The sequence below is a fragment of the Drosophila rhopaloa genome, unplaced genomic scaffold (genome assembly GCF_018152115.1).
Source record: "Drosophila rhopaloa isolate 14029-0021.01 unplaced genomic scaffold, ASM1815211v1 contig_163, whole genome shotgun sequence".
In the NCBI taxonomy this organism is placed as follows: domain Eukaryota; kingdom Metazoa; phylum Arthropoda; class Insecta; order Diptera; family Drosophilidae; genus Drosophila; species Drosophila rhopaloa.
The window spans coordinates 11,493,255-11,517,587 of NW_025335043.1; the positions used below are offsets into that span (position 1 = coordinate 11,493,255).

The 24,333-nt window shown below is 41.8% G+C and overlaps 1 protein-coding gene across 1 annotated transcript in view; it reads right to left on the reverse strand.

Annotated features, from left to right (window-relative positions):
• Positions 1–24,333, reverse strand: part of LOC108045610 — a 118,955-nt gene that overhangs the window by 14,220 nt on the left and 80,402 nt on the right. The window contains 3 exon segments of the mRNA XM_044457627.1: positions 19,027–20,376; positions 20,379–21,102; positions 21,606–21,707. Coding sequence (XP_044313562.1) covers positions 19,027–20,376; positions 20,379–21,099 — 2,071 coding nt within the window. The 5' untranslated portion in view covers positions 21,100–21,102; positions 21,606–21,707.

The following is a 24,333-nucleotide window of genomic DNA, read 5'->3' on the forward strand; positions in this document are numbered from 1 at the left end:
CTCTCCCCAGACAGCGATTCCGGCAGGCTGTTGTACGTGCTCCGTCAAAGGAGTACGGGTGTGTGTGTGTGTGTGAGTGTGTGTGTTGCAGCCAAGGATATTCGTATATATGGCCTTAGCCGTATACGTGTGTGCCGTTGTGCGAGCATTAGAAACGCTTATGACAAACGGATATTAAGTTCAGCAGTCACGTAGCTCAGGTAAAATTCTTTTACGATAATTTTTGCTAAAAAAAAGGCAATGGCAAAACAAAAGGAAACTCCGAAACAGGAGCAGCAGGACTGCAGGATGGTGAGCTCGATAAAAGTGCAAAATGCAAGCTGAATTTCGAGGAAATAAAGGAGAATAAAACATTTTGGCAACCAGGAAACTTGAATCACTCAAGTAGAGAGCTTCATTACGCACTTTAAGGCAGGAAGTTTTAACGGCGTTTTAAGGGGGAAATTCAAGTGGAAATGTAAGCTTGAATGAAAGAAATGTGAGGAGGCAATCCAAACAACATGCAGATTTGTAAATGTTGCCAGCCAGGGAAACTGTGGCCAAAACCGCAAGGAAGATGGGAGGGAATTGAAGTGCTGGCCATTCCAGTTAAAGATCTTTAAATAGACCACAGCTTCATTTCACCCCGAGGCAATCGTGTTTCAAGATTAAAATATCCTTTCAATTTAAAAATATTATATTCAACATCTCTCAGTTCCTTGTTAATTCAGACAATTTAAATTAAAATGATAACTATCTGTACTGAAGTGTTGAAGATATTAACTTAACCAATAAAAGTAAATGGATAAATTGTATTATTATTGGCAGGGTTTCCAAAACTAGAAATACAATAAATTCACCAAATAAAAGCCAAGTAATTGCGAATTTAGAATGCACAAAATAGTTTCTCTTTACACAATTTGTAAATCAGATCAATTAAAAGGGGAGGGCAAAGCTAAGTTCAGTTCAATTTACCCGATTAAATTCTAAGCACTATTTATTGGGGCAGGAGTTAAATGTTACGTATACGCCATGTTGGCAGGGGTAACTTTTTCCAGTTTCGTGTTCATTTGCAATTTGTGGTGCAGCAACAACAATTAAAGGAGTTTCCCAAAGGTAGCATATCCCGTATTCTCCGCCCGACTATCTCCTTTGTAACTCGTCCTCCAACAGTTAACAATTAAGTTAACAGTTTTCGAATTGTGTGTTCGAGTGTTGGATTTTGTCTGCAGCAGCGGTAAGGCAAAGTTTCACACCTTGTTATACATGGCGCATATGCACATACATATACACTCAGTCCTCGGCTTAATAAATTCTTACAACAAATAAATATTATTTAATTAATTTCACAGCTTTAGCCAAAATACAGCAGACAAGTTTCGCAACTGCGATGGCAGTTTGAGAGTTTTGCAGTTGTGCAACTGCATTTTGTTGTTCGGTTTTTGCACTGTTTTGCGGTTAGAATTTCCCTCGTTTTTGGGACCTCGTGCAGGAGCCATCCCATTGGGGTTTGGTTTTTGGTTTTTGGTCGGGCTTTTCGGCCATGGGATTTGCCACTAAGGTGGTGTGTCCCCAGTCCCCAGTCCCCGCTTCCCAAATCCCCAGTCCCCGGTCCGATTCCCTGTCAGTCGGTCCGTCTATATGGGGGCCACGTGTGCGGTTTTTGTCCGTTGCCTGCTAACTTTATTACGATTATGTCGGTGTTTGTGCGGCCCTTGTTAATACGCTTATTGCCGCTCTTTCCCCTCAATCCCTCGGCCACCCCGCGCCACTCGGTTTCTGTTTATTAAACGAGAGTTGATGTTGCTTTTTAAAGTTTCGCAACCACTTTGACCATCTCAGCCCCACAAATTGCCTGCAATTAGATGCCTTTAATAAAAAGAAACCAGAGCGGAGCAGAGCTAAGCACAAAAATGTTTTTCCTTCTATGTTGTTCTGGAATTGCCAGCAATTATTTAATGGTCCTCTAATAGCCAACATCCGAACGGGGCCATAACAACGGCCAACAACAAGCGGCCAACGTTAACTTAACATTACGGCCAAAAGCGAAGTGGGTGGGCAATCCAAAAGAATTCGGAGTGTGGACGAACCGGAGATGCCCTGTTAAAGGTGTGGGATTATGGGATAGAATTCTTAAGAACAAGAAAGGAAAGCTAACTTCGGGCGGAGCCGAAGTTGAAATACCCTTGCAGAATATTCTGCAAATTATATTCTCCAAAATCATTCATAATGCATTCTTAATACTCATAAAAAATCCCAACATCCTAACTTTAAAAGCACCAAAGTTATATCATTTCCAATCGTTCAGTTATATGGCAGCTATAGAATATAGTCGGCCGATCCTTATGAAATTTGATATGTCGGATTGATTAGGCAAAAATAAAACCCATAGAAAATCCCAACTTCCTAACTTAACAAACACCAAAGTTATGGCATTTCCGATCAATCAGTTATATGGCAGCTATAAGATATAGTCGGCCGATCCTTATGGAATTTGGTAGGTCGGATTAATTGGCCAAATATAAAACCCATAGAAAATCCCAACTTCCTAACTTTACAAACACCAAAGTTATGGCATTTCAGATCAATCAGTTATATGGCAGCTATAAGATATAGTCGGCCGATCCTTATGGAATTTGGTACGTCGGATTGATTGGCCAAATATAAAACCCATAGAAAGTCCCAACTTCCTAACTTAACAAACAGCAGAGTTATGGCATTTCCGATCAATCAGTTATATGGCAGCTATAGGATATAGTCGGCCGATCCCGGCCGTTCCGACTTATATACTGCGTGCAAAGGAAAGAAGGGTGTGTGCAAAGTTTCAATTCGATATCTTTAAAACTGAGAGACTAGTTCGCGTAGAAACAGACAGACGGACAGACAGACGGACAGACGGACAGACGGACATGGCTATATCAACTCAGGAGGTGATCCTGATCAAGAATATATATACTTTATAGGGTCGGAGATGTCTCCTTCACTGCGTTGCACACTTTTGACCAAAATTATAATACCCTCTGCAAGGGTATAAAAATCGGATTTATGGAAAGTTATCTTTTACTTTGAATATGCTGAAATTCTGTAATGGAGAGCCCTTAGCTGGAAAGGAACTTAGGTTCCTTTTTTGTATATTTAATAACAGTTTAAGAGAAAAGTCTTGGCTACTATATAAATAATTTATACCGAGCCAGTTTAATTTTCAAATGTCAAATATATTTTTAAAATTATTTGTGTGTTGCTGTTAAACTAAAAGATTGTTTAAACCACAAAAATATAAGTTAAGCCTTAGTAGTAAACAAAAACAGGAAGGAACCTTATTTTATTGGAGTTTGAGTTTTACGTATGATATTAATTTTTAATCCTGTCACAAGGACGTTTCTGTTGAAATATTTTTATATATATTCTTTAGCTTCCGCCATTATTATTTCCGTTTTCTTGAGAGTATTAAAGCTCGTTGATGCTTGCTTGGATACCAAAGTACAAATAAAAAGCACACAAATTATTACAGGACGCCCGGGGTGGTGGCCCCTTCTCCTCGACCTCGACCAAGCCCACTCCCTCCCCCAACTCCCCATTCCCGATGGCCACCCACTTCCTGTTGCCTGTCCTAATTGCCAAGTGCCATAAAAATGCGTTTGTTGTTTGTCTCCGCCTCATCTCGCCGTTGGATTCCCATTCCTCAACCGATACGCTGTGTGTGCTTTATGTGGCTGGTGGTGCTGCTTTTTCCGCCCTTAACCCCCGTTCCCCAAAAGCAAACGAGTTTTGTTTATATTTTTTAATTTCTTCGGGGGCCGCAATAACGCGTGGCAAATACATAAATTCGCGTCAATTAATAAGGAATTGTGGAGCGTGGCAATGCGAAACAAAATGGCAAAGGCGCACGGCGCAGATTATTACACGTGTGTGTGTGTGTGAGCAGGAGGCGTGGCCGGGAAATCGGTCTGCGCACTTCTACTTAATTGCACAGTAAAGAGGTTTCGGGGAAAGGAGCAGCGAGACCGGGCTAAATTACGATGCATTTAATTGCTCGGATTTGGTGCACAGATTTATGTCCGCGCCACTAAGTGGCCTGCTTAAGGCTTAAATGGCCCCGACGACGTGAGCGAGCCAAGGACGCCAGAACGCCAGGACGAAACGCACACGGAGCGAAAGTGAAATCGCTGCCGGGATATGAGCCATGTGCCCCATGCCAAGCACCTGTCTACGTGCTCGGGTCACCGCTTGGCCAACAGAAATGGCCAGGAGTCTGCTTAACCCATTGTGACTGCACGGCGGAAAAATCACAATATAAGAGGGGACACGGAAATCACTTTTGAATGAATTTCAACCCACAATGCCACAAAAGTCAAAGTATCTCAAAAGCCAATCAAATATATATTATTTTTCAATAAAAATTCACAATAACTAGTCACTTGGCCAGGTTTTACGATTAAGGATCTAAATTGTTTTCTTGAAAATATGTAAAGTATATAACATTTTTAAATGTAGGTTGTGTCAAGCTTGATTTTACTCGCGAAATTTATATTTCCTCTCCAGATTTTGCGAACTAAACTTTTCATGAAGATGCAAATATGTCATATATATAACATAATCATATAAATTCGATATCTTTGGGTATATAACAAAATTGGAAAGCAAAAATCAACAGTTTTTGATGTACTTTCCTAGCCATTTGCTATTTGCTTTCAGCGTGTGATTCTAAGTAGATTCTAAAAACTTTGCACACAATAGTAATACGAGGGAAATGTATTTCCTAAGGAATGACTAGAATATTTAGAACCCAACTTCCCGCAAAGTTCTTATTTAATTTCTCCAAATCACTAAGCACAAGAACGACTTGCAAATTAAATTCCATGAGTGGGGATTCATCAAGTGCAACCGCTTTGAATCCATAAAACTTTAAAACTTTTTACTTAACGTAACTTTTGCGGAAGGCAGCGGGTTAATTGGCAGAGCAGAAAGCAATTCCCATATGAGATCTGGGCGGTTCGAGTTGGGGGTTTGGGGAAACCAAGTGTCGCGTTGCCGTTCTAATTGGAGGTCGGCGAGCCAGGAGCATAATTTTAATTTAATCTTTTTCCTACCGCACACGGTCGCGTGGGAGAGCTCAGAAAATCAGTTTAGGAATGTAAATTGATTTTGCGGTAATATGCAATTTAGTGTCCAGACAGAATGGCGCACGGGTTTTTGCTTGTGCAGTGGCCAATGGTGCGTATGCGCAATCTTGGGTCAGCAATATTATTTTCGTGCCACGAGAGTGAGAGGGTCAGCAATTTGAACAATTTAAAATATGGTAGACCATAAAAAATTAAACTATACCAAGCATTCCGGGTCTGGCCGTAAAAACTTGCCGAAAATAAACAGAAATTACCAGTGGACGGCCGCAAGTAAATAAAAATGTTCAAGCAGAAAAGCTGCTCAAAAGAAACCGAAAGCGAGGAGGAAACACAGGGAGTTCTTGTCGCATTACGCATGAGGAATTTTCGCTTTTTAAATTCTTTAAGTAATGCAAATTAAATTTAAATAGCAAATAGGCAAGAGGCAAACACAACACCGAGGAAAAGCCAAAAAAGGAGCGGAGGACCATGGAGGATAGAGCGGCGGGCAGGACATTCTGGGGTCCAGTTGCTGGCATGAAACAAATTTCAAAGACAAATAAGCGCCGAAAACAGCAGCAATTAATTTGCTCCCTCCGTGTGAGGGTGTCCTACGGTTTTCTGTGTGTGCTTTGCAGGAGGGTCGCTATCCCCATCCACATCCTTCTCCCCCGCAAGGACCTTCGGCCAGACAATTGCCGGGGCATTGCGTGGGAAACTTTCTTTTGCCAGCCTCACCAGCGGCGGCTCCAACTTTTCGGCGCTGTAAGCAAACCGCACGGCCAACTGTGAAACGGAGCAACATCACGACGGCAACAACGGGCGACAGCCACAACAGCTACTAGCAACTTAAGCCCAACAACTTCAAGTTGTTTCGTAAGCAAACAAACGCACCCACACCGCAACAACAAGGAGCAAAGGACCAGGCCAGAAACAGGAACAGGAACTGGAACAGACAACTGGAATCGGAATCGCAGTAGGAGTCGCCGGGCAGACAGCGGATTTGGACGAGATGCGATGCGATGCGGGATTGGGGGGGGTCGGGCGACGTTTCCCCGCTTGACTGCCGCTTACATTTCACACATTTCAGCTATTTTTTCACTCAGAAAAATATTTTCATCGTATTATAAAAATGTATTAAAAACTAGAAGATACCTAGATTGTGACATAAATTAATTTATTGTATTTATTGGTTTTTCTTTCGAATAATTGTGTTTCAGGCTTGCCCTTTTTTTTGAAAAGTGGTAATTTATTTAACTATAAGTGTTTTTGAATTATAGTTAATTATTTGTTTATTTAATTCATAAAGAATTATTATAGAAAAAGTGCTCGATCTGCAACTTCTGTCATTTTGTATATATAACATATTTATCAATGTAATTTAATGTTTTCATATACTTAACATATCTAGATTTCCCGTCATATTTTAAATTAATTTATTTTAAATAACTTAAATGGATGTAAATACAAATAATTTCTTAAATAGGTTGCCAACTAGAATTCAGTATAAAATTTCCTGGATATTTAAAAAGTTCTATAAAGTATTTAAAATCTGCTAAGGCTTTACTTAGGCTTTAAAAGTATTGCTAATTCATTGCAGAAACTCAGAGTGCTGCTTATTAAATTCAATTATTTCTGTCTGTGGAATTGTTCTCGTTGCTGTTGGAGAGCCCTGCATGCGGTTTAAATTCAAATTTGTTGGCAACAAACAGACAATTAATTTCGCATATACCATAGATGTGCTGAAGGCGCTTTTTGTTTTGTCCTGCCACCAGGCTTCCAGCTCCTTTCCTTCCCCCCACGCCCCCTCGTTCACCCGCCTGCTCCGAGTTGTCGTTGTCGCTGTCTATGGCCCACAGGCATAATGGGCATCTAAGTGCCGGCACAGCCAGACAACGCGGTTACTGCTTCTCTACGGCTCCTTTAGTCCCTCTCAGTTCCCCTCACCCCGCTCCTCTGCATATGTGTGCGGTGTCTCAAGGTTTTAGCCTACGACCACGCCCACTTTTATTAGCTCAATTTTTTTACGCCGCACCATTTGCCCCCATGCTGTGTGTTTGCATTTGAATTTTAAATGTTATTACTTCTTTTAAATTGATCAGCAGCATCAGTGGGTCGAAAAAGGAGGCGGGCGGTCGCAAAGTCCTGCTAATTTATTCATGGCAAATAATTGTTTGTTAAAAGGGCGCAAAAATGTAGCCAAGTAAATGGATGCTAATCTGCATATGCTGGAAATTGAAATTTGGCGGGGCTTGGAAAGAAAAACTGTGTTGCTTAAACAAGGAACATAAGTTGTCTTTAAGGTTTTTAAGGAAATGACAGAACTTGAACTAAAATAACATTTTTGTTTTAATGGTAAGTTAATAAATAAACTTACTATCTAAAACATCAAGAAATAAGTTTATTACTAGACTAAGGAGTATCGTGGTCTTATTGAATATTGAATCTTATTTAATATATAGTTATCTGTCCTGAAAACTAATTAATTTCCGAATTAATCTAACTTGTTTGGATTATCCTCAGGTCTCTGGAGATCTTATGTTTGCCTTGGTTAATGCTCGCTTGGGATAGTTGTTACCGAGTACATAACTTAAAGCGAAATGCAGCTACCCACTATCCGGCGTTAAATTCCAGGACAAACAGACCTAAGGACATGTCAAGCGCAGCACACAAACAAACAGGACGGGCAAACAAAACACCCAATTTCGCAGATCCTGGGATGGAGGTGTTGGAGTCATAGACAATGATTAAATGATGCCCATCATTCATATGCAGGGCATGAGCGGGGAGGGGAGTCCAGGGGGGTGGTGGACTGCTGCGGGTCCTGTAATGTAGTGCCATAATCCTTGGCGCAATTTTTGTGTGTGTACGGAGCAATATGTCGTAATATCCGGCGCGGCGCTGCCTGTTTTTATTTGCCACGCACACATTCGTTTTGGCCTACGCAAGGACATATGAGCTAACTGACAGCCATTCTCCTGGCCAAGTTTCTGGCCCCCATTTTGGGGAGGCAGTTGAAAGTACTAAGCGTGGCTATGATTTAGCGCTTTATTATTTGTCGGGTCCTTTTTCTGACCCCCCCCCCCCTTAAAACCATTTCAACAACCCGGCCAACTTGCTTCGACGTGACCGTGTCTCGTTGCTCCTGGAAGCGTAGCCGCTTTGTAGCCACTTCATCAATTATTCTTAAGCATAAAATATTTGTCACTTTTACTAAATTTATTGTGACAAGGCCCCGGCACACCTATCACAGCCACACACACACACGTACACAAACAGTGGCGAGAGCCAGCGAAAGGACACTTTATAAGGAGCTCTGCATATGAATCACGTGCGTAATGGCAAAAGAAACTGGGAGCAGGAAACTCGGGAAGGGACTCCTTTGGCCTGCGATTACGATACCTGGCTGCTTTGGCTCAAGTGGACAACATTTTGTTTTGTTTACACTACAGAAAACGAAAGAATCTTTGTTGGCTTATGGGCTTTGCTTTTGATGGCAACATTCGAAATGATATTGCAAGGTGACTGGTGAAATGGTTAATGTAGTAAAAGAATGTGCAAGTATATAGATTTGAAAATACTTTAAAAATTAATCTATAAAAATCATTAGGAAACGTTTTAATTTGAAATGTAATCCTTATTGCTATAAACTAATAAATGGAAAAACACGAAAATCCTTATCTAGAAAAAGGTTCAATAATATTAGATTTTCTTCCATAAAAACTAGAAAATATTTTATCTTTTACTATTAATTCCACCTACGTATTTTTCCTGGTTCCTAACCTAAATACCATTACTTCACCAGAGCATCTTGACTTCGTTCTAGTTCTTCAGACTTCTTCAACTTATATTTTCATTTCCAGGTTTGTTTTGCTGGCACTTCCGCCACGTTTTGTACGCCATATATTTTAACGTCCTGCGTATTTGCCTTTATTTATGCCCTGGCCAACCAACAAGGCGGGGATTCCATTTGCAGGACTCACGGCCCACGTGGCGTATGTGCGATTTGAGTGTCGCCGCAACTCGAAGCGCATTGAATCGAAATTCGTGGAGTGGAGGACGGAAGTCGGTGTCAAGTGTCGCGGAAGCTTTCTGGCACTTCATCAACTTTGAAGTAAACGTCCGCCCGCCAGGTGGAGCCAAAAATCAGATAAGCGGGCACGCGATTAATATTTTTCGACTCTTCCGGCATTTCTTCACCTCACTCGCCTTTGTGGCCAAATCAAAGTGACTTCTGGTTGAAGTTGCCGACACAACTTTTTGTAATTTTCGTCATATTCAAAAGGGGCGGGTAAGGGCATGGGGGCGTGGCCGGGGTCAAAGACAGCTGCAGCAAAAACCCATTTAATCCCCGCGTGTGCCAAATAGGCGCAAAGTAAACTGTTGACATTTCAGCCTCGGCAACATGACACCCCAATGTGGCTGAAAAAAGTGGGCGAAAGGAGGTGTGGGTGTGTTGCTGCCGTTGTCGCAGGACATGCACGTGCTGCTGTCGCTGCAACTGAAGTGGATGTGCCTCCAAAGAGACAGGAGCAAGCGATCCCCCCTGTTGCCCAGTGCCCCCCTTTTTGCCACGTGTTTGCTAAACACCTACACAAATGCTGCAGGTGGAAGCATCATGCTCCTCCTCTCCAGAAAATGTAGCTTCACAAATATTTTTGAGTCCTGTGGAAAGTGACCAACTAAATGAGAATCACAATGTTAGAGTTATATGGAGAAAAACTAAAGGAACGTTTGTCATTTTATTGGGATTGTTTTACTAAAAGAAGGACTTAGATATTATTTTTAGAGACAAGCACTATTCAAATAATTTTTAATGATCTAACATATCTAATCATTATGTCAAAATATCCCATTTATTTAAAGAAATCGCCTTATTTACAAAAAAGCATTATCATCGAAACAATCCTTATAAAAAGATTATACTATTACAATTAAACATTGTTTCTACATTGCAAACATAATTTTTTCTTTGGTACTTAAGATTCACCTTTATTAAAAGTTTTAAAAATTTTATAATTTATTGAATTGAGCACCCATTTTTCCCTGTGTAAAGCCTGAGCGATGGATTAACAAACAGGATCGGCGGAGTCTGTGACTTTGGTGGGTGGCTGGTGTTAGACAATTTTTTGGGGGGTAGTTACAGCCCGCCCGCAATCAGGTGCCAACATGCAGGTGAAATGCAAATAATTTTTGTTTTATCTGTAACGCGGGTATTTTCTTTTTTCCTGTTTCCCAGTTTGTTTGCAGAGCTTCCCTTTCCGCAGATTCTGATTTGGATTCTGTTCTGTTGTCGCTGCTGGCGGCTCTTCTGCTATTTGTTGCTGTTGTTAAGTTGGCAAACACGAAAACACACACACACACACACACGAAGTCGGGAAAACTAGCTAAACAGGCAAATAAGAGACAAGTAACTGGAAATGGGACGAATCTTGAGCAGGAAAAAGGGAAAGTCTGGGTGAAAGGTGGATCTGTGACAAGTTAGTTTAGAAAAGTTTCCGAAAGAAAGATTATACAGAAAAGCTTATCCATTATCCAGAACACAGGTACGGGTAATGTGATTCTTTTGTTTATAAATGGCGGGTACATAAATAAGTACTAAGCAATCAAATAAACACATTTGGCAAAAGTTTAAGTCTCCAGCTAACGTGTTTAAATTAAATACGCTACTGTGGATTCACCCTATAAAATAATCCAACAATTTCCTGGTGTAAAATGCAACTTTACTACAACTCGTAGTAATAAATCGATTTTTCATGAAAACCTTTTGGCATGACATATTTCCACCTTCACATTGTTGACATTCAGATGCACTGATTGGGGCACAATGCAGACTGTCAAAGAAATTGATTTGATTTGAAATGAAATGGAATGTCGTTTACAATCCTCCCCACTTTTAACTAACCTCCTCCATTCTCCATTGACTGAATTTGACGACGTTAAGTCGAGCTATCTGTGGCTTTCTATTTTAGCCTCTTTTTTTTGTTTTCTTTGTCGATTTCTGTTGAGGATTCTGTTGCATATTTCTGCGCATATACGCAGACAAATGAAAATTCATTTTCTTCGTTGTCTTTTGGCCCAGCACTTCTTTATCCTTGTTTTCATAACTTTTCCGCTTGTTCAAACGCACAAAAAAAGTAGAGGAAAAATGGGGGAAACCCCTTCAAGTCAGGTTTTTGTGGTTTCCCATGTGTGTGAGTGTGTGGGCGGAAGATCCGCATCCGCCTCCGCTTTTGAATCCACATCCGCAGTCATCCAGCTCATGGGCTTTTATGCCGGGAACTAGTTGCATTTTTATAAACGCAGGAGTACCAATTTTTTTGCTGGTCCTTTTGGCCGCCATCCCTGTTGCGTGACTACGGCCGTAATATTTACTGATGCCACGCCCACTCCGGCCTTTTCTGCCCTCTGGAGTGCGCTGTCAAGTGCACTTGTCGGCGTCATGGCTATTTGGGTTCGAAAAAAAATAACCCTTCTGAAATTGGGAGGCGAACCACCGACCCCAAATGTTGACTGAGCCGATTCACTAAATATTTACCTTGCAGCTGCGTCAGATTTACTTTTATTTGCCCGAACGCTTCCGGAATTTCAATATTAGTTGCAAAAATATATAAAATACATATAGTGCAACAGTTTATAATACCACAAAGGTGGCTCGAATATCGAAAAGGGGGCGGGTTGGGGACTTTCTGCTGCTGCTGCTGCTGCTCACGTAACATTTCAAAGTGTAGTTAATTGATTTTTCAGCACAATGCCAAGCGCAGGAGCGGTTATAAAAATGTGCCACCACCCACCAATTTTCCCGACCACGTTGACAGCCACCCATGAACGCCGCTTTGTATGCAACACAAAAATTGCTGCACTTGTTTGCTCGCTTTTTACATAAATGCCATAAATTGCGTGTTGTTGTCAGTTGATTTTTCGGCAAGAGGTTGCCGCAGTTGCACTGCAGTGCGGAAAGTGAGGAAAGTGTCGCAGCGGCAAAAGGAGCTGCCACGCCCCCAACGGCGAGGCGCGATAAATAAACAAAAATTGTGTTTGCTCCCATGAATATGAATAAATATTTGTCGCAGCTGCAGTTTGCAGCAACAGCATGTGCCGGCAAAAATGAAAGTGTCAACATTCAGGCCGCCCTCGGGGCCAGCTAACTGATTGCTTGAATGACTGACTAGCTGACTGGCTGACTGACTTTCTGGCTGACTGACGGATGTCGTTGCCAACAGAAGTTGCCAAAAACTGTAAATGGCACAAAACTTGTAGTCATCGACGTTTTTTGGCAAATTGTTAAAACGAAATGTGAGTGAGTTGTTCGAGCCTGATCGATTGATTGGCAGTTCCTTAGATTGAAAGCAATGCCAGTTGAGTGACAGTTTCCTAATGCAATTTGCTCTTTCTGATAATTATTAGATAGGACTTTGCAAGGAATAGACTAAAATCTACTGAACAAATTTACATTAAAATTAAATTGAACGACAATTTATTAATTAACATGTAATACTCCCTTTTCACCGACTAATGACAGCTGAAAAATTACACTTGAATAGTTATCATTCAATTGACAGTCGTAATTCGCTAATTTAAACTTTTGATTGGCAAATTAAAGAACAAAAACTATTTGCACCTACAACTTTTGCACTCTGCGGAAAGTTTGTCGTTGGCAGAGGCAAGTTACTGCTGTCAGCCGCCTGGTCAACAATTTTCTCACAATAATACCTCGGGTCGCTTCCTGTGACCCCAACACGTAGATGGGTATGTAGCCAATCAAAAGGAAAATAAACCGCAACGAGGGGGCTCGAGGGGAGGGGCTGAAGCGTAGCAGAAAGAAGTACAAGTAATATGCAAGCATTTCATGCACTTCGACGAAAGGCAGCCATGTACTTTATAATTTCTACTGCAAAAGTTGCGAAGGAGCTGCAGGAGGAGGTTTGTACACTGTGATAAAATTACATAAAATCAATAATCAATTTAAGTTTTAATCAAAAACCATTAGACAGCGTAGGTAAATAATATTTATAGTTTGTCCAACAAATAAAAAAAATGTAGAAGTTCAGAAACTGAAACAAACATTAAAAATCAAAAAACTAAATTAAATTTCTAACTTATTGAACAATAAAACCTCAAGCTAAGTAAATTTTTAGTACAGTTACAATAGTTTTTCAAATGAATAAACATAGAATTACTAAATGTAAATTCAATTAGAAAACCCTTTTTACTGTGTAGTAACATACTGGTCAGGGGCTTTGCCATATCGAGATGAGCATGTTCAGCTACTCACGTGCCACATGCTTTGATTTGTTTCGTTACGTTTCATTACAACAAACATGCTGTCTCTTTCTTTTGCCATAGCCCTCTCTCTTTCGCTCTGCTTCAGTTGAAGTGGCATTCCGTGTTCGCCATCGACGAAAACACACACCGATGATCACAGACACACACCGGAACGTTGCGGTTTTGATTTGCTGTGGCCAACATTCTCAAGAGAGCAGCTAGGAAATTTCATTTTGTTTAAAACCCCAAAACAAAAGGCAACTTTTGCATGCCAACAACTCGAAGACCAAGACCAAGAGCAATATCACCCAGGAAAACAGAAAGCAGCAACAATGGGCCATCATCCGGAGAAGGTCCATTGGCAATCGGAAAATTGCAACAGACCCTTGGCCATTGACCAGTGGCCATAGACAGCATGCATCATGCACTTTTATTATTATGCCAAATATTTTGCCATCCTCTCGGTGATGGACTTTCTTGTCCTCACCTGCACTGAGCGAAATCGACAGTGACACTCGATTTATTTCAGGGGAAAAAGATTGAGCCAGACCTGCCTGGCATCCCAAATGGCAGTTCATTTGTCTTTTCCTGTCTCTCGCTCCCAAAACTTTGTGGCTTTGCACTTCTGCCAAAAACACACACATGCTGGAATTTAATTTATTAAGCAACTAAATCGATGGCAGACACAACATCAGCATTAGAAGCAACAGAAATATAAATAAAAATAGAAAACAGGAAGAACTGCCACAACAATTGCTTTAAATGGCCAGATCTTGTCCGAAAACAGGAAAACTTTCTTGGGTTATAGCTTGGCTAATTCCTTATTTAAGTTGGCGAAATCTAAAACGAATTGGCTAACAAAAGTTTTAGAAAGCGGTAGAAGAACTGTTATACATTGCTGGCTTAAATTTATTGGTACTTGGACAAGTTATACAATGCTTAATGCTTCATAAATAATTTTACCAAAAATCCATAGAAATTTGAAATCTTTTTAAAACTGATTATTAGATGTTTTAAGTACGCTTGAAAGGGTGCACATTTTCACTACTTTAATATATAATTTCAAAGTCTGTCATGTTTTTCCCATAAGCTTCAACATTTCTGAACTTTATTCTACTCTGATTTCCATGCTCTTCATATTTTTCGGCTTTTTAGAAGTGTGTGGGTGTTGACCCATTGTTTTTGGTCAAGATTCAATACGATTTTTTCGAATGCCAACTTAAAAGTGAATGTCCCCTGTCGCGCACACACATGAGCACATACAAATTTACCATTCTGTTTGTTGTTTAGCTGTCTTTCTCCTTTCTTTCCTTTTTTCATTCACTTATTTTGCTGTTCTTGTTGTAATGCAAAAAGCGCATCAGGCATTTGTATGCATTAGCTGGCAAAACGAACATTTTATGGCAGCTGAGAGGGGGCAAAAGCTGGGGAGAACTGGGGAAAAGCGAGCCAGGAGAGATGGGAAATGGCTTTAGCACAAATATGCATGTCGGCACATTCTTGCATAGAATTGCACTTAAATGCAGAAAATGGCACACAGCATAAGCGAGGGGTGAAGGGTTAGTAGTGGGGTTGGGAAAAACTAGGGGAAAGTCCTGCGGAAACCCAGAAAATGCGGCCATAGCTGGACAAGAGCTTGCTGGGCACTTATAGGGACGTCATGAAAATCAGGAAACAGGATATATTAAGTTTGAGGAATGGCCGAAGCCTGGACACACTAGTGATGTTGCTGTTGTCGCAACAATAAAATAGCCGCAGCAGCAACTCCAGAAGAAGCATGGCCGTAAAACTGCCCCCCTTTGGCCACGCCCTCTGTCTCTGCGACACTTTTTATGGCCGCCCATAAAACAGCAGCAATAGCAACAGCAATACGAGCAGCAGCAGCAGCAGCAGCAGCAGCAACAGCAGTAGCATATAGCCACCACAGCAGCAACAACTTTTTTTCAATTGCCTGCCACAATTTCTATTAGTGTAAATATGCAAAGTACATGAAGACATGAGGCTCAACTTCCGCTGAGCTTGGCAATATAAAATGCAAAATGTAACAATGTTGTTGCTGTGAGTGTTGCCACTGCTGTGTCTACTGCTGTTGCTACTGCTAATGTTGCTGCTTCTTCTGCTATTGGCATTTGGAATTACAATTGCAGGCCATATTTAAAAATCTCATTTCCAAACGCTTTTCCCATTCACACTTCATTTAAGCGGGAAAGAGAGGGCCAGCGACTAATGGACAGAGACAGGGAGAGTGAAGGAAATTTAAAGCAGACGCCATTAAATGAATGGAGCGACGTTTGAAAACAGAGAAGAAACATTAGCGAAGCAAATTGCAATGAGCAGGAAAGCAAAGCAAAAATTTCCACCAATGGCAAAAAGGGGGGGAGATAGGGGGGAAATTGCAGAAATGCTAATGACTTAATATCGTCTACCTGGGAGTTATTCCTTTGAAACTTAACTGTCGGCAGCGTGTTAATTGCAAATGTTTCCCAACCAAACGCCACTCGGAACTCGGTCTAAATAATTTTATGATTTGCTCAATTAAATGCTACTTTCGGCCCTTTATCAAAGCAATTTAATTTTATTAGGCACGAGCTTTAATCTTAAGTTTAAACTGACATTCATGCACAACTTAATTAGCTTTCAAAATAATGGTTTGGGATAACGAAATATTTAGTTTGGCAATTAAAGCGTAGGTTTTCGTGCATGTTGAATAATAGGCAAGCATAAAAAGTTTATTCATCTAAAGAGTAACTTAAATAAATAAATCTGATAAATGAAATTGTAAAAACATATTCATTGGATTAAATGGGAATAGGAAAAGTTAAACCAATATATAAACCACATGCAATTTTATTATATTTAAAATTCTAAGGGGAAATTGATTCTATTACCTATTTTGTTTAAACGGAATAAAGAAGCAGTTATAAAAAACCCCAATTTTATATTATTTTGAAACTATATAAAAGTATTTGTTCGCTTCTATTAAATTTCATAAAATGAAATAAAAATCTGTGCACATCTATTCTAATTTGAATTCCACTTATTTTTTTATGCAATGAATAAAAAAGTGTTACACCTAAAGTTAAAATTAAACAAATGAATAGTAACATATAAATACCTATCGATTTAAAAGAAGGTAAAAAGTTTTGCCAAAGCCTGCACCACTTAAAATATTACAATTTCCATTCAAATTCCATTCGGAAGTCGAATATCGAGGCGCACTTTTCGCCTATCACAGACCAATATGAAATATTAATAATCCGGCGAGTTCAGGCCATGGTCATGACTCAAAGTTTTCGGCGTTGGCGTTTGGGCATTAGAAATGCAAATTTCACCGTCGAGCGGCCAGACTCTATCAGTTTAATGCCTTTCACTGCGATTTGGCCCGTCTGGCGACCCACTCTCCATCTTTTTTTTCTCTTTTTCCGGTGAATGCAACACGTGCGCCATAAATCATCTCGGGAGGCGGTCGCCTGATGGTCGGAATATGGTGGGTGGCTAAGCGCCCGTAGCGAACCAATTTCAAAAATCAAATCAAAAATAGTTTGCAAAGTTCCAAGTGCTTTAACTCCCGGCAAACAATGCAACAAATTGCAGCCAGCGCGCAGGAGGAACTTTGTAATTGTCTTGCTGGGACACGTGGGCGCCATGGCCACGACCATGTCACCTTTGTGACGCTGTTGCTCCCCCACTCCTCCAGTGCTCCACTCCTCCTCCCAGTGAACCCACTCCTTCGGGCCATAATAGACAGCCATAAGCGAAGTCATCGCAATTGTGGTCGCTTGGCTGACGCCCTGGTGTCTTTGGGCTCTCAAGAAATTCGCCTGCGAAATTCGCGATGCGTTGGCATTGTCTGGCCGCATTGCTGGGATACCCAAGTTAAAAACTCTTATCTGTCCTCCGAAAGAAAAGACTCGTTATGAAAGGAGGGCTTTAGAAACATGTGAGCTTCGAAAATAATGGTGACATTCAGCGATCGTGTAACAAAGACCATTATTGCAAGTTCTTGGAAGTGGTTGCCATTTATACAGGATATTATTGGAAAACAAATTGTTGTATAAACATTTTTAAAATAGACAACCCCTTAACTAACAATATTTAAATAATTAAAATAAATAATAATATACCCTTTCCAACATAATCTCAAACAAATTTATATTTCATGGATTTCTTTAGCATACATATACACAAATTAACTGTTGAAGCTTGAAGAAAAATAGTTAATAATAACAAGCAAACTTATTTATGGAAATAATTTCTTCAGGTGACCTAATTTAGTTGAGTGTATTTATCCTGATACCCACTTATGTCTCTTTAGTTCAGATCAACTCAACTGAACTCAACTCGATTCCCTGACGGACACAAGTTTTTCTTCACCGTTGAAATTTAATTGAATGCAAAGTTTTTGTCTGTCTATGGGCTCCGTTCCCCGCCGGCTTTAACCCAGAGTGCCGACTGTTAATTTGCTTTGAATGAAGTCGAACATGTGTGCCACGCCCCTCCCCCCTGCCACCGCCTACTCTGAGGCTCCACCTGAAGTTAGCATGCATATGTGAATTGCGAATGTGAATAGTAGTAGTTCGCTGGCATATCGCCGTGCGTCGCTGCCATTTGTGGGTGCAAATGTCACGTTGACTTGGCCTGCTAGTCGTTTCCGTTGTAGTTGTAACTGTCGTTGTGTTTGCCGCTCAGCTACGTGATGTGGGGATGGGTTTTGGGGGTGGTTCAGCTGGTGATTCGGTGGGTGGGCGGCAGAGCGTGTGCCGGTGACAGGGAGACTGTGTCAAAGGGCCTGACTGCGGCTCCGTCTGATGCTTGATTATGGTGTTAACCCCTGCGTGAACTTGCACCAGGTGTGACCCCCTCCCCCTTCCCATCCCCCCATCGCCATTCCCATTGAAATGTCACCATTTCAATTGGCCCTCACACAACCCCTCGCCAAAACAGTTTTCATGCTTGTTAGGGAATTTGTATAATGCATAAAGTGTCGCCGACAACTTTGCGTATACGTAATGTGCAATGTGGCAAACTCCACAGACCGTGCCGTGATGATGAGCAATTAGCAAACAATGCCAGCATTTTCATTTTCACTTAAAAACAAATAAGTCCAGTGAGCGAATGAATAAATGACAGAAAGACAGTTAAAATAGGAGTAAAATAGCAGGCAGTGAATGGGAGTGTCGCATTTCCACTTGGGAATAGACTTAATTTATGAACAGTACACAAAAAAAAAGTGTAGACCAACAAAAATATATGGAGTTTTTGGATTGTTCATAATACAGAAAGATGAAATAGTGTGTATAACAGTAGCTTTTGGTAAACTACATTTTAGACTTCCATATTTCTGCTTTGAAAATATTTGTTTTATAGTGATAAAAAACCCAACGAAATCAAAATTCACTGAACAATTCAAAATCAAAATTTAAAATCTTTCGCATTCAGCATAGAAATTAATTCTTTAAAATATTATTGAGGAATCTAACGTTGTTATGATATATGTATATTTCATATTCCTTTATATTCAAAAAGACTGCCACATGCTTATAAGCAATATTATTATTCCTTTTGACCTGTAGTAGAGTTAACTAATGAAACATAAATGAAAAAGCGCTGGCCTTGCGAAAGTCCTTCTCATAATTAAAAGTCAACTGTTTAATGGCAGAGTGGAATTCGCAGTACTCACCAGTTGTTAAAACGCTGACAGGATTCGCAGTGACATGCGGCGACCCATCCGCTGGCAGTAATAATTTGGAGGACCCGCCGCCAGCTGGCTGTTCGCTGCTGCTGCTGTTGCTGCTGTCAAATATTTGGGGCCCTGGCAGGACATCTTCATAATGCAAACTATCCGGCTTTATGAACGGAGTTGGCTCAGCGGAAGTTGTAAAGTTATGCTCATCATCAACGTCAGCCGCAAATAGCGTTGCCTCCCGCTGATCCGTTGATGTTGCTGCTGTCCCTGTTGATGTTGCTGCTGTTGTCGGCGATGTTGCTGTTGCTGCCGCGTTTCGCTTGCGATTGTAGTATTCGTAGTTTGTTTTCGTTGCAGCCACACTGGCATCGCTGTCATCAGTTGTCGCCGCTGTCGCAGTCGTGGCTATGATTTTATCCTCGACCATAAATTGCACTTTTTTGCGTGAACCCGGCGTGATTGCTGCTGCAACGGCAATGGGTGTAGGTGTTGATGTGGCCATGGGCGTGCTGGTGGGCGTGGGCGTGGCAGCTGTCCCCGTCGGCGTTGGTATATAGAACTGTGACTTGCCCGCGGGCGTCACCAGGCCAGAATTGTCACCAGTCGGAGGAAGTGGCAGAGGAGATGCCCCCACTCCAGGCAACTCCAGAGTCGAGGGGCGCTTAAGAATGGACTTGATGGCTGGCGAAGTGGGCGTTACAGTGAGCACTGTGTAAGTCGAATCATCGTTCTCTACCGACTTTTCCACTTCAGTGGGAGTAGCCGCCTTGGGCTTCACTGTGATTGTTGCTGCTGTTGCTGTCGGGATTTCTGCCGGCTCATCCGCTTTTTTATTGCGCGGCGGTCGTCGCGGTCCATTAGATGTCGCCTCTCCGCCAGAGACTACTATAATTCGCTCATAGCTGTCACCTGGATCGGAGTTATCGCCGGACTTATCGCCCAGACTGATCCGCTGGCCAGCAATGGCCGCCACATTGCCGCTGTAGAACTTGCTGCTGCTGCTGCTGGTGGAGCTCCTCTTCCGCTCCAGCTGGTCATCGTTGAGCCGGGCATCGGCCACATCGAAGTGGTCGTGGGGCTTCCTTAGGTCACTCTGCAGCTTACCACTTTCGCTTGAGATCAGGTCGTAGGGATTGACGTGGCATCGGAGTATGGACCGCCGACTGGCCGCCCTCGAAGCCAAACCGCTGCTCTGGAGCAGGGATTCATTGTCCTCCATGAGCCAGCAGTCCGTGGGATCAGCAACTGCTGCAGCTGGAAGGACGGCCCCTTGGGACTTCTGGCTGGAAGGGGCTGGGGGCGGAGGTGCCCTGGTTCGAGTGCGACCCCTGGGCTGATTGCCCCCGACTCACTGCGACTACGTGACTTGCCGTCCGCATCCTTGCAACTCGGTTCTGGGGAAAGGAGTCGCGTGCGTCGCATCAGGTCGTAGGGATCCTTCTGCGGATCCAGAATGGAGGGACGTGATTTCTTGGTGGCACTCACCACCCGCATGGTGGCCGCCATGGTGGGTCGACGCGAGTTCCCGGCTCCGCTGACAGCTGGCAGACGCACTGTGCCCCCAGTGCCGCCGATGGTGGCAAGGGGCAGGCGCGACCCCTTGCACTTCTTGCACACGCTCGCCTTCTTCACGTCACGTTTCGTGCCGTTCAAGTACTCGGCACAGGAGCAGATCACCACGGCCAGGGCGGTGGTGCCGGGCACGCCCTCCGTTGCCGCGAAAATCGCCGCCGCATGGGGATGATAGCCGTAGGAGGGGCGGGCGGGAATGCCCCGCACTGTGCCGTAGATCCACGGCTCCGCGTACTTCATCGAACGTGAGAGGGCGCTGGGCAGGAATTCGGCGGAGGGAACTGGCGGCAATTGATACGCGGTCACCATCTGGTGGTGGCCATGGTGCGCCATGTGTTGCTGCTGCTGCTGCTGTTGCTGCTGCATGTGCAGCTGCAGCTGCTGCATGGCCTGCATCCCGCTGACGGCGGCTAGAGAAGCGTTCTTGTCCACGCTGTCACCGCTGCCGAGCGTCTTGAGCCGCTGACTCCACGATTTCTTGGACTTGTCGTACATGAGCTGCATGAAAAAATACAAACATACATATAAAAAGCTTTGTATTCAACTTTACTTTGATTTTATCTTTACGTACATTTGGATTTTTAAAGATCTCTTTTATGATTTCAATTTCCATTTTTATGTTATTTTTATGAAGAGTATCAATTAGCTTTCTTTTCATTAACACAATAATTTTTTTTTAATGGCTTTGTTTAATACCCTCATTTTAAACTTACTAAAATTTAAAGTTATATATATTATGGTCACTTTATTACGGTTTATTTATGCTCAATTTATAATAGCCTATTTTAAGCAAATGTAACCTTGACATAGAAATAAATAATATCTCTAAAAAGTAAAGCATTAAAATCACTTTTAACAATTCAATCTTGAACAGTTGTTATCGTTTCTTAGTTTATTTTCAAATTCACGTTAAGGAAAATCGGTTTTATGTTACATCACTATCATTTAGATAAAAAAAGAAGGCATAGAATATTTTATTTGTTTTTAAAGTCACGACTAACCTTTCTGTCCTTGTTGCTAGTGCGCTCATAATACCCAATTTAAATTAATGGCTCCGATGCACTCTGTCCTTTGTTGCTCATCAGCTGAAAACCGCCTGCTGCCTGGAAAGAAAAAGATAAAAAGCGGAAAAATTATTAAAGCGCAACGCGTCCAGCGGGAAATCCGTTTAGAAAAGTTTTATTATTGAAAAAGTTTAAAATGCGATTATGTGCAGGCAGGGGGAAAAAGAGTAGTGGCCGTTCTGTTAGGGTTTCATCTAATGTTTGTGTTTCGCTTTTCAGTTTGCTAATGAAAGGCGGACCTAAAAAATGGCCATGGATTAGGCAGGAAATTGATCCGCAAAATATATCATGTTTACCTTAATTAATTTTGGGCCCTAAATAACTAAAATTGTTCGCTCACTTTTGGGCAGCTGTGTCTTTTCAGCTTCAATCGCATCAATGCTTGAAACTCAATTTGCCACACACAAATCCCCAGCAATTTCTCACAATTCTCCAGCTTATTCGTACTCCTTGGCTGCCAAATCAAATAAACCAGTCAAAAGAATATAAACCGCATTCAAGGCTCTGCCACTTTTCTTTTTTTGGGAAAGTTCTTTTCAGGCTGCTTTCACTAGAGAGTGGAGATTGGCAGAGAGAGAGTTGGCCGAGAGTAGCACCTACACACTGGTTGGAAAAGCGTGCAACTTTGTTTTCATTTCGCCAGTGAATTTTTGTCATCATCGTGACCACTTTTCACAATCAGTGGCAACTGGACAACGACGACGACGACGACGGCGACGGGCCAGAATCTTTTCTTGTTTTCCTGTTGCGATTGTTGCTCTTGGTGTTGCCGCTTTCTGTTGCCAGTTGCTGTTCCGTGATGTTGCCGCTGCATCCTGCTAGTGGGCTAGAGTGCTAGTGGATATTAATCAAAATGCGAGGCGAACTCCCACGCGAGAGGTGTTGGCACACTTTGGACCTGGTCTTGGCCCGGCTTAGTCTTGGCCAGAGTTTTCTTATTGTTGTTCTCGTTTCTGTTTTCGGGTTCTTGGCCTGCAAACACGTTCGCGCTCTGCCGCCGCCACTGTCCCGTTGAGAAATGTTGATAAATGTTGACAATTTTTCCGGCAACCACTCGTGATAAATCTAATTTTTCTCTGGCTCTGGATCTGGCCACCGCCTTCAACTTGTACCGTGCTGCCTGCCTTTCAGTTAGTTGCATTGTTGTCACCAGCAGTGGCTGTTCGTGTTGCTGTTGTGACTGTTGCTCTCTTGCAGTTTTGATTACATGGCAGCAGCGGCTCCTCGTTGCCGGCTGCCCTTGTGTAGGTGTGAAATAAAATTAAAAACGTGTCATTTTTTGCTTTATCGCTTGACGCGGTGGCGCTTTTGCCCCGTGGGTAAGGTAGGAGTGCTGCCATGACCCCAAACAGCAACATGGCAACACAGCGAAGTAGCAACATGATCGGGAACAACAGCAACATGGGCATGGACATGGGTGAAATTTAAGCCACTTTTGTTTGTTGCCGGTTTGACTGACTGTTCGAGGTTGAGGTGCTGAAATTGTAAGCATTATGGCGAGTTTCACTTCCTAAAAAATAATACTCATACGCAGGGTGGGACGGGTTCTATAGTATATAGTTCTATAGTACATATAATACATATAAATATCTAGTTTTTGAAGATTATCTAATTTCTGACAAGGGGCAATTGCCAATGGTCGTATATTTAGGTAACTTATATAAAATTGTGTTATTGTTTTATTAATTATTAATATACTGTTTATTCTATAAAATATTCCGAAGTGGCAGACAAATCTATAAAGACTTTCGTTGACAAATTTCCCAGCAATAACATTTTAAAAGATTTACTTTTTATGTGAACATTTTTCATTTTATTAAGTTATATTCTCTATTAAATTTTATAATCTTCTTTATACAGCATGCAAAACAAATAAAATGAATCAATCAAATAATAATTTAATCGACCGTTTTCACTAAAACTTCCAAATTTCACCTTACCCTTAATGCTGAACATAACTTAGCATATTCATTTCAAATTTTTAAAGGGACTGCACATCATTTAATTTACTTTCATTGTATCATCTCCTTTTATGTTTATTTTCTTTCTATTGATTCCCTTGTCGATGGTTTTGTGAAAGTCATTCACTTTTGTCTGCGACTTCTTTACCTGGCGCATTCATTTTTCACTTGGCATAATCAGCAATCAGAGAGAAGAATTTGCATTTAAGCGGATTTAAGCTGTAATTAAGCACTTTGATTGTCTCTGGCTGTCTGGCTGGCTTTGGTCTAATCCGTTTCCATTCCAGCTTCATAATTTTTCACGCTCAATTGGCCGCGACTGCTGGAGAATCGCTTCGCCACGTTTTTTTATTCGCCGCATTTGCGCCAAATGCAATTTGTCATTATAAATTTACGTCAGTTTAGGCAAAGGCAAAGGGCCAGAATCGAGAGGGGCCAGGACAGACGCAACGTAGTTGCACAAAAGTTTGCTTCCTTCGAGGAGGCAAGTGGAAAAAAGAACTACTGCATTTTTCAATATATTTCCAAGTTGACTCTCTCTCTCTCTGTGCACAAAGTTTTCCCCTTTTTCTTTCCGATTTTGTTATTGTCTTGGACCTTTTGGTAGTTAGGTGTCGGTTTCTGCAACCCCCAGCCACCCACGAAACTTGGCCATGCCGCAGATTGATGGTCATATGAAAAAGTAGTTAACGCCCAATCGAAAC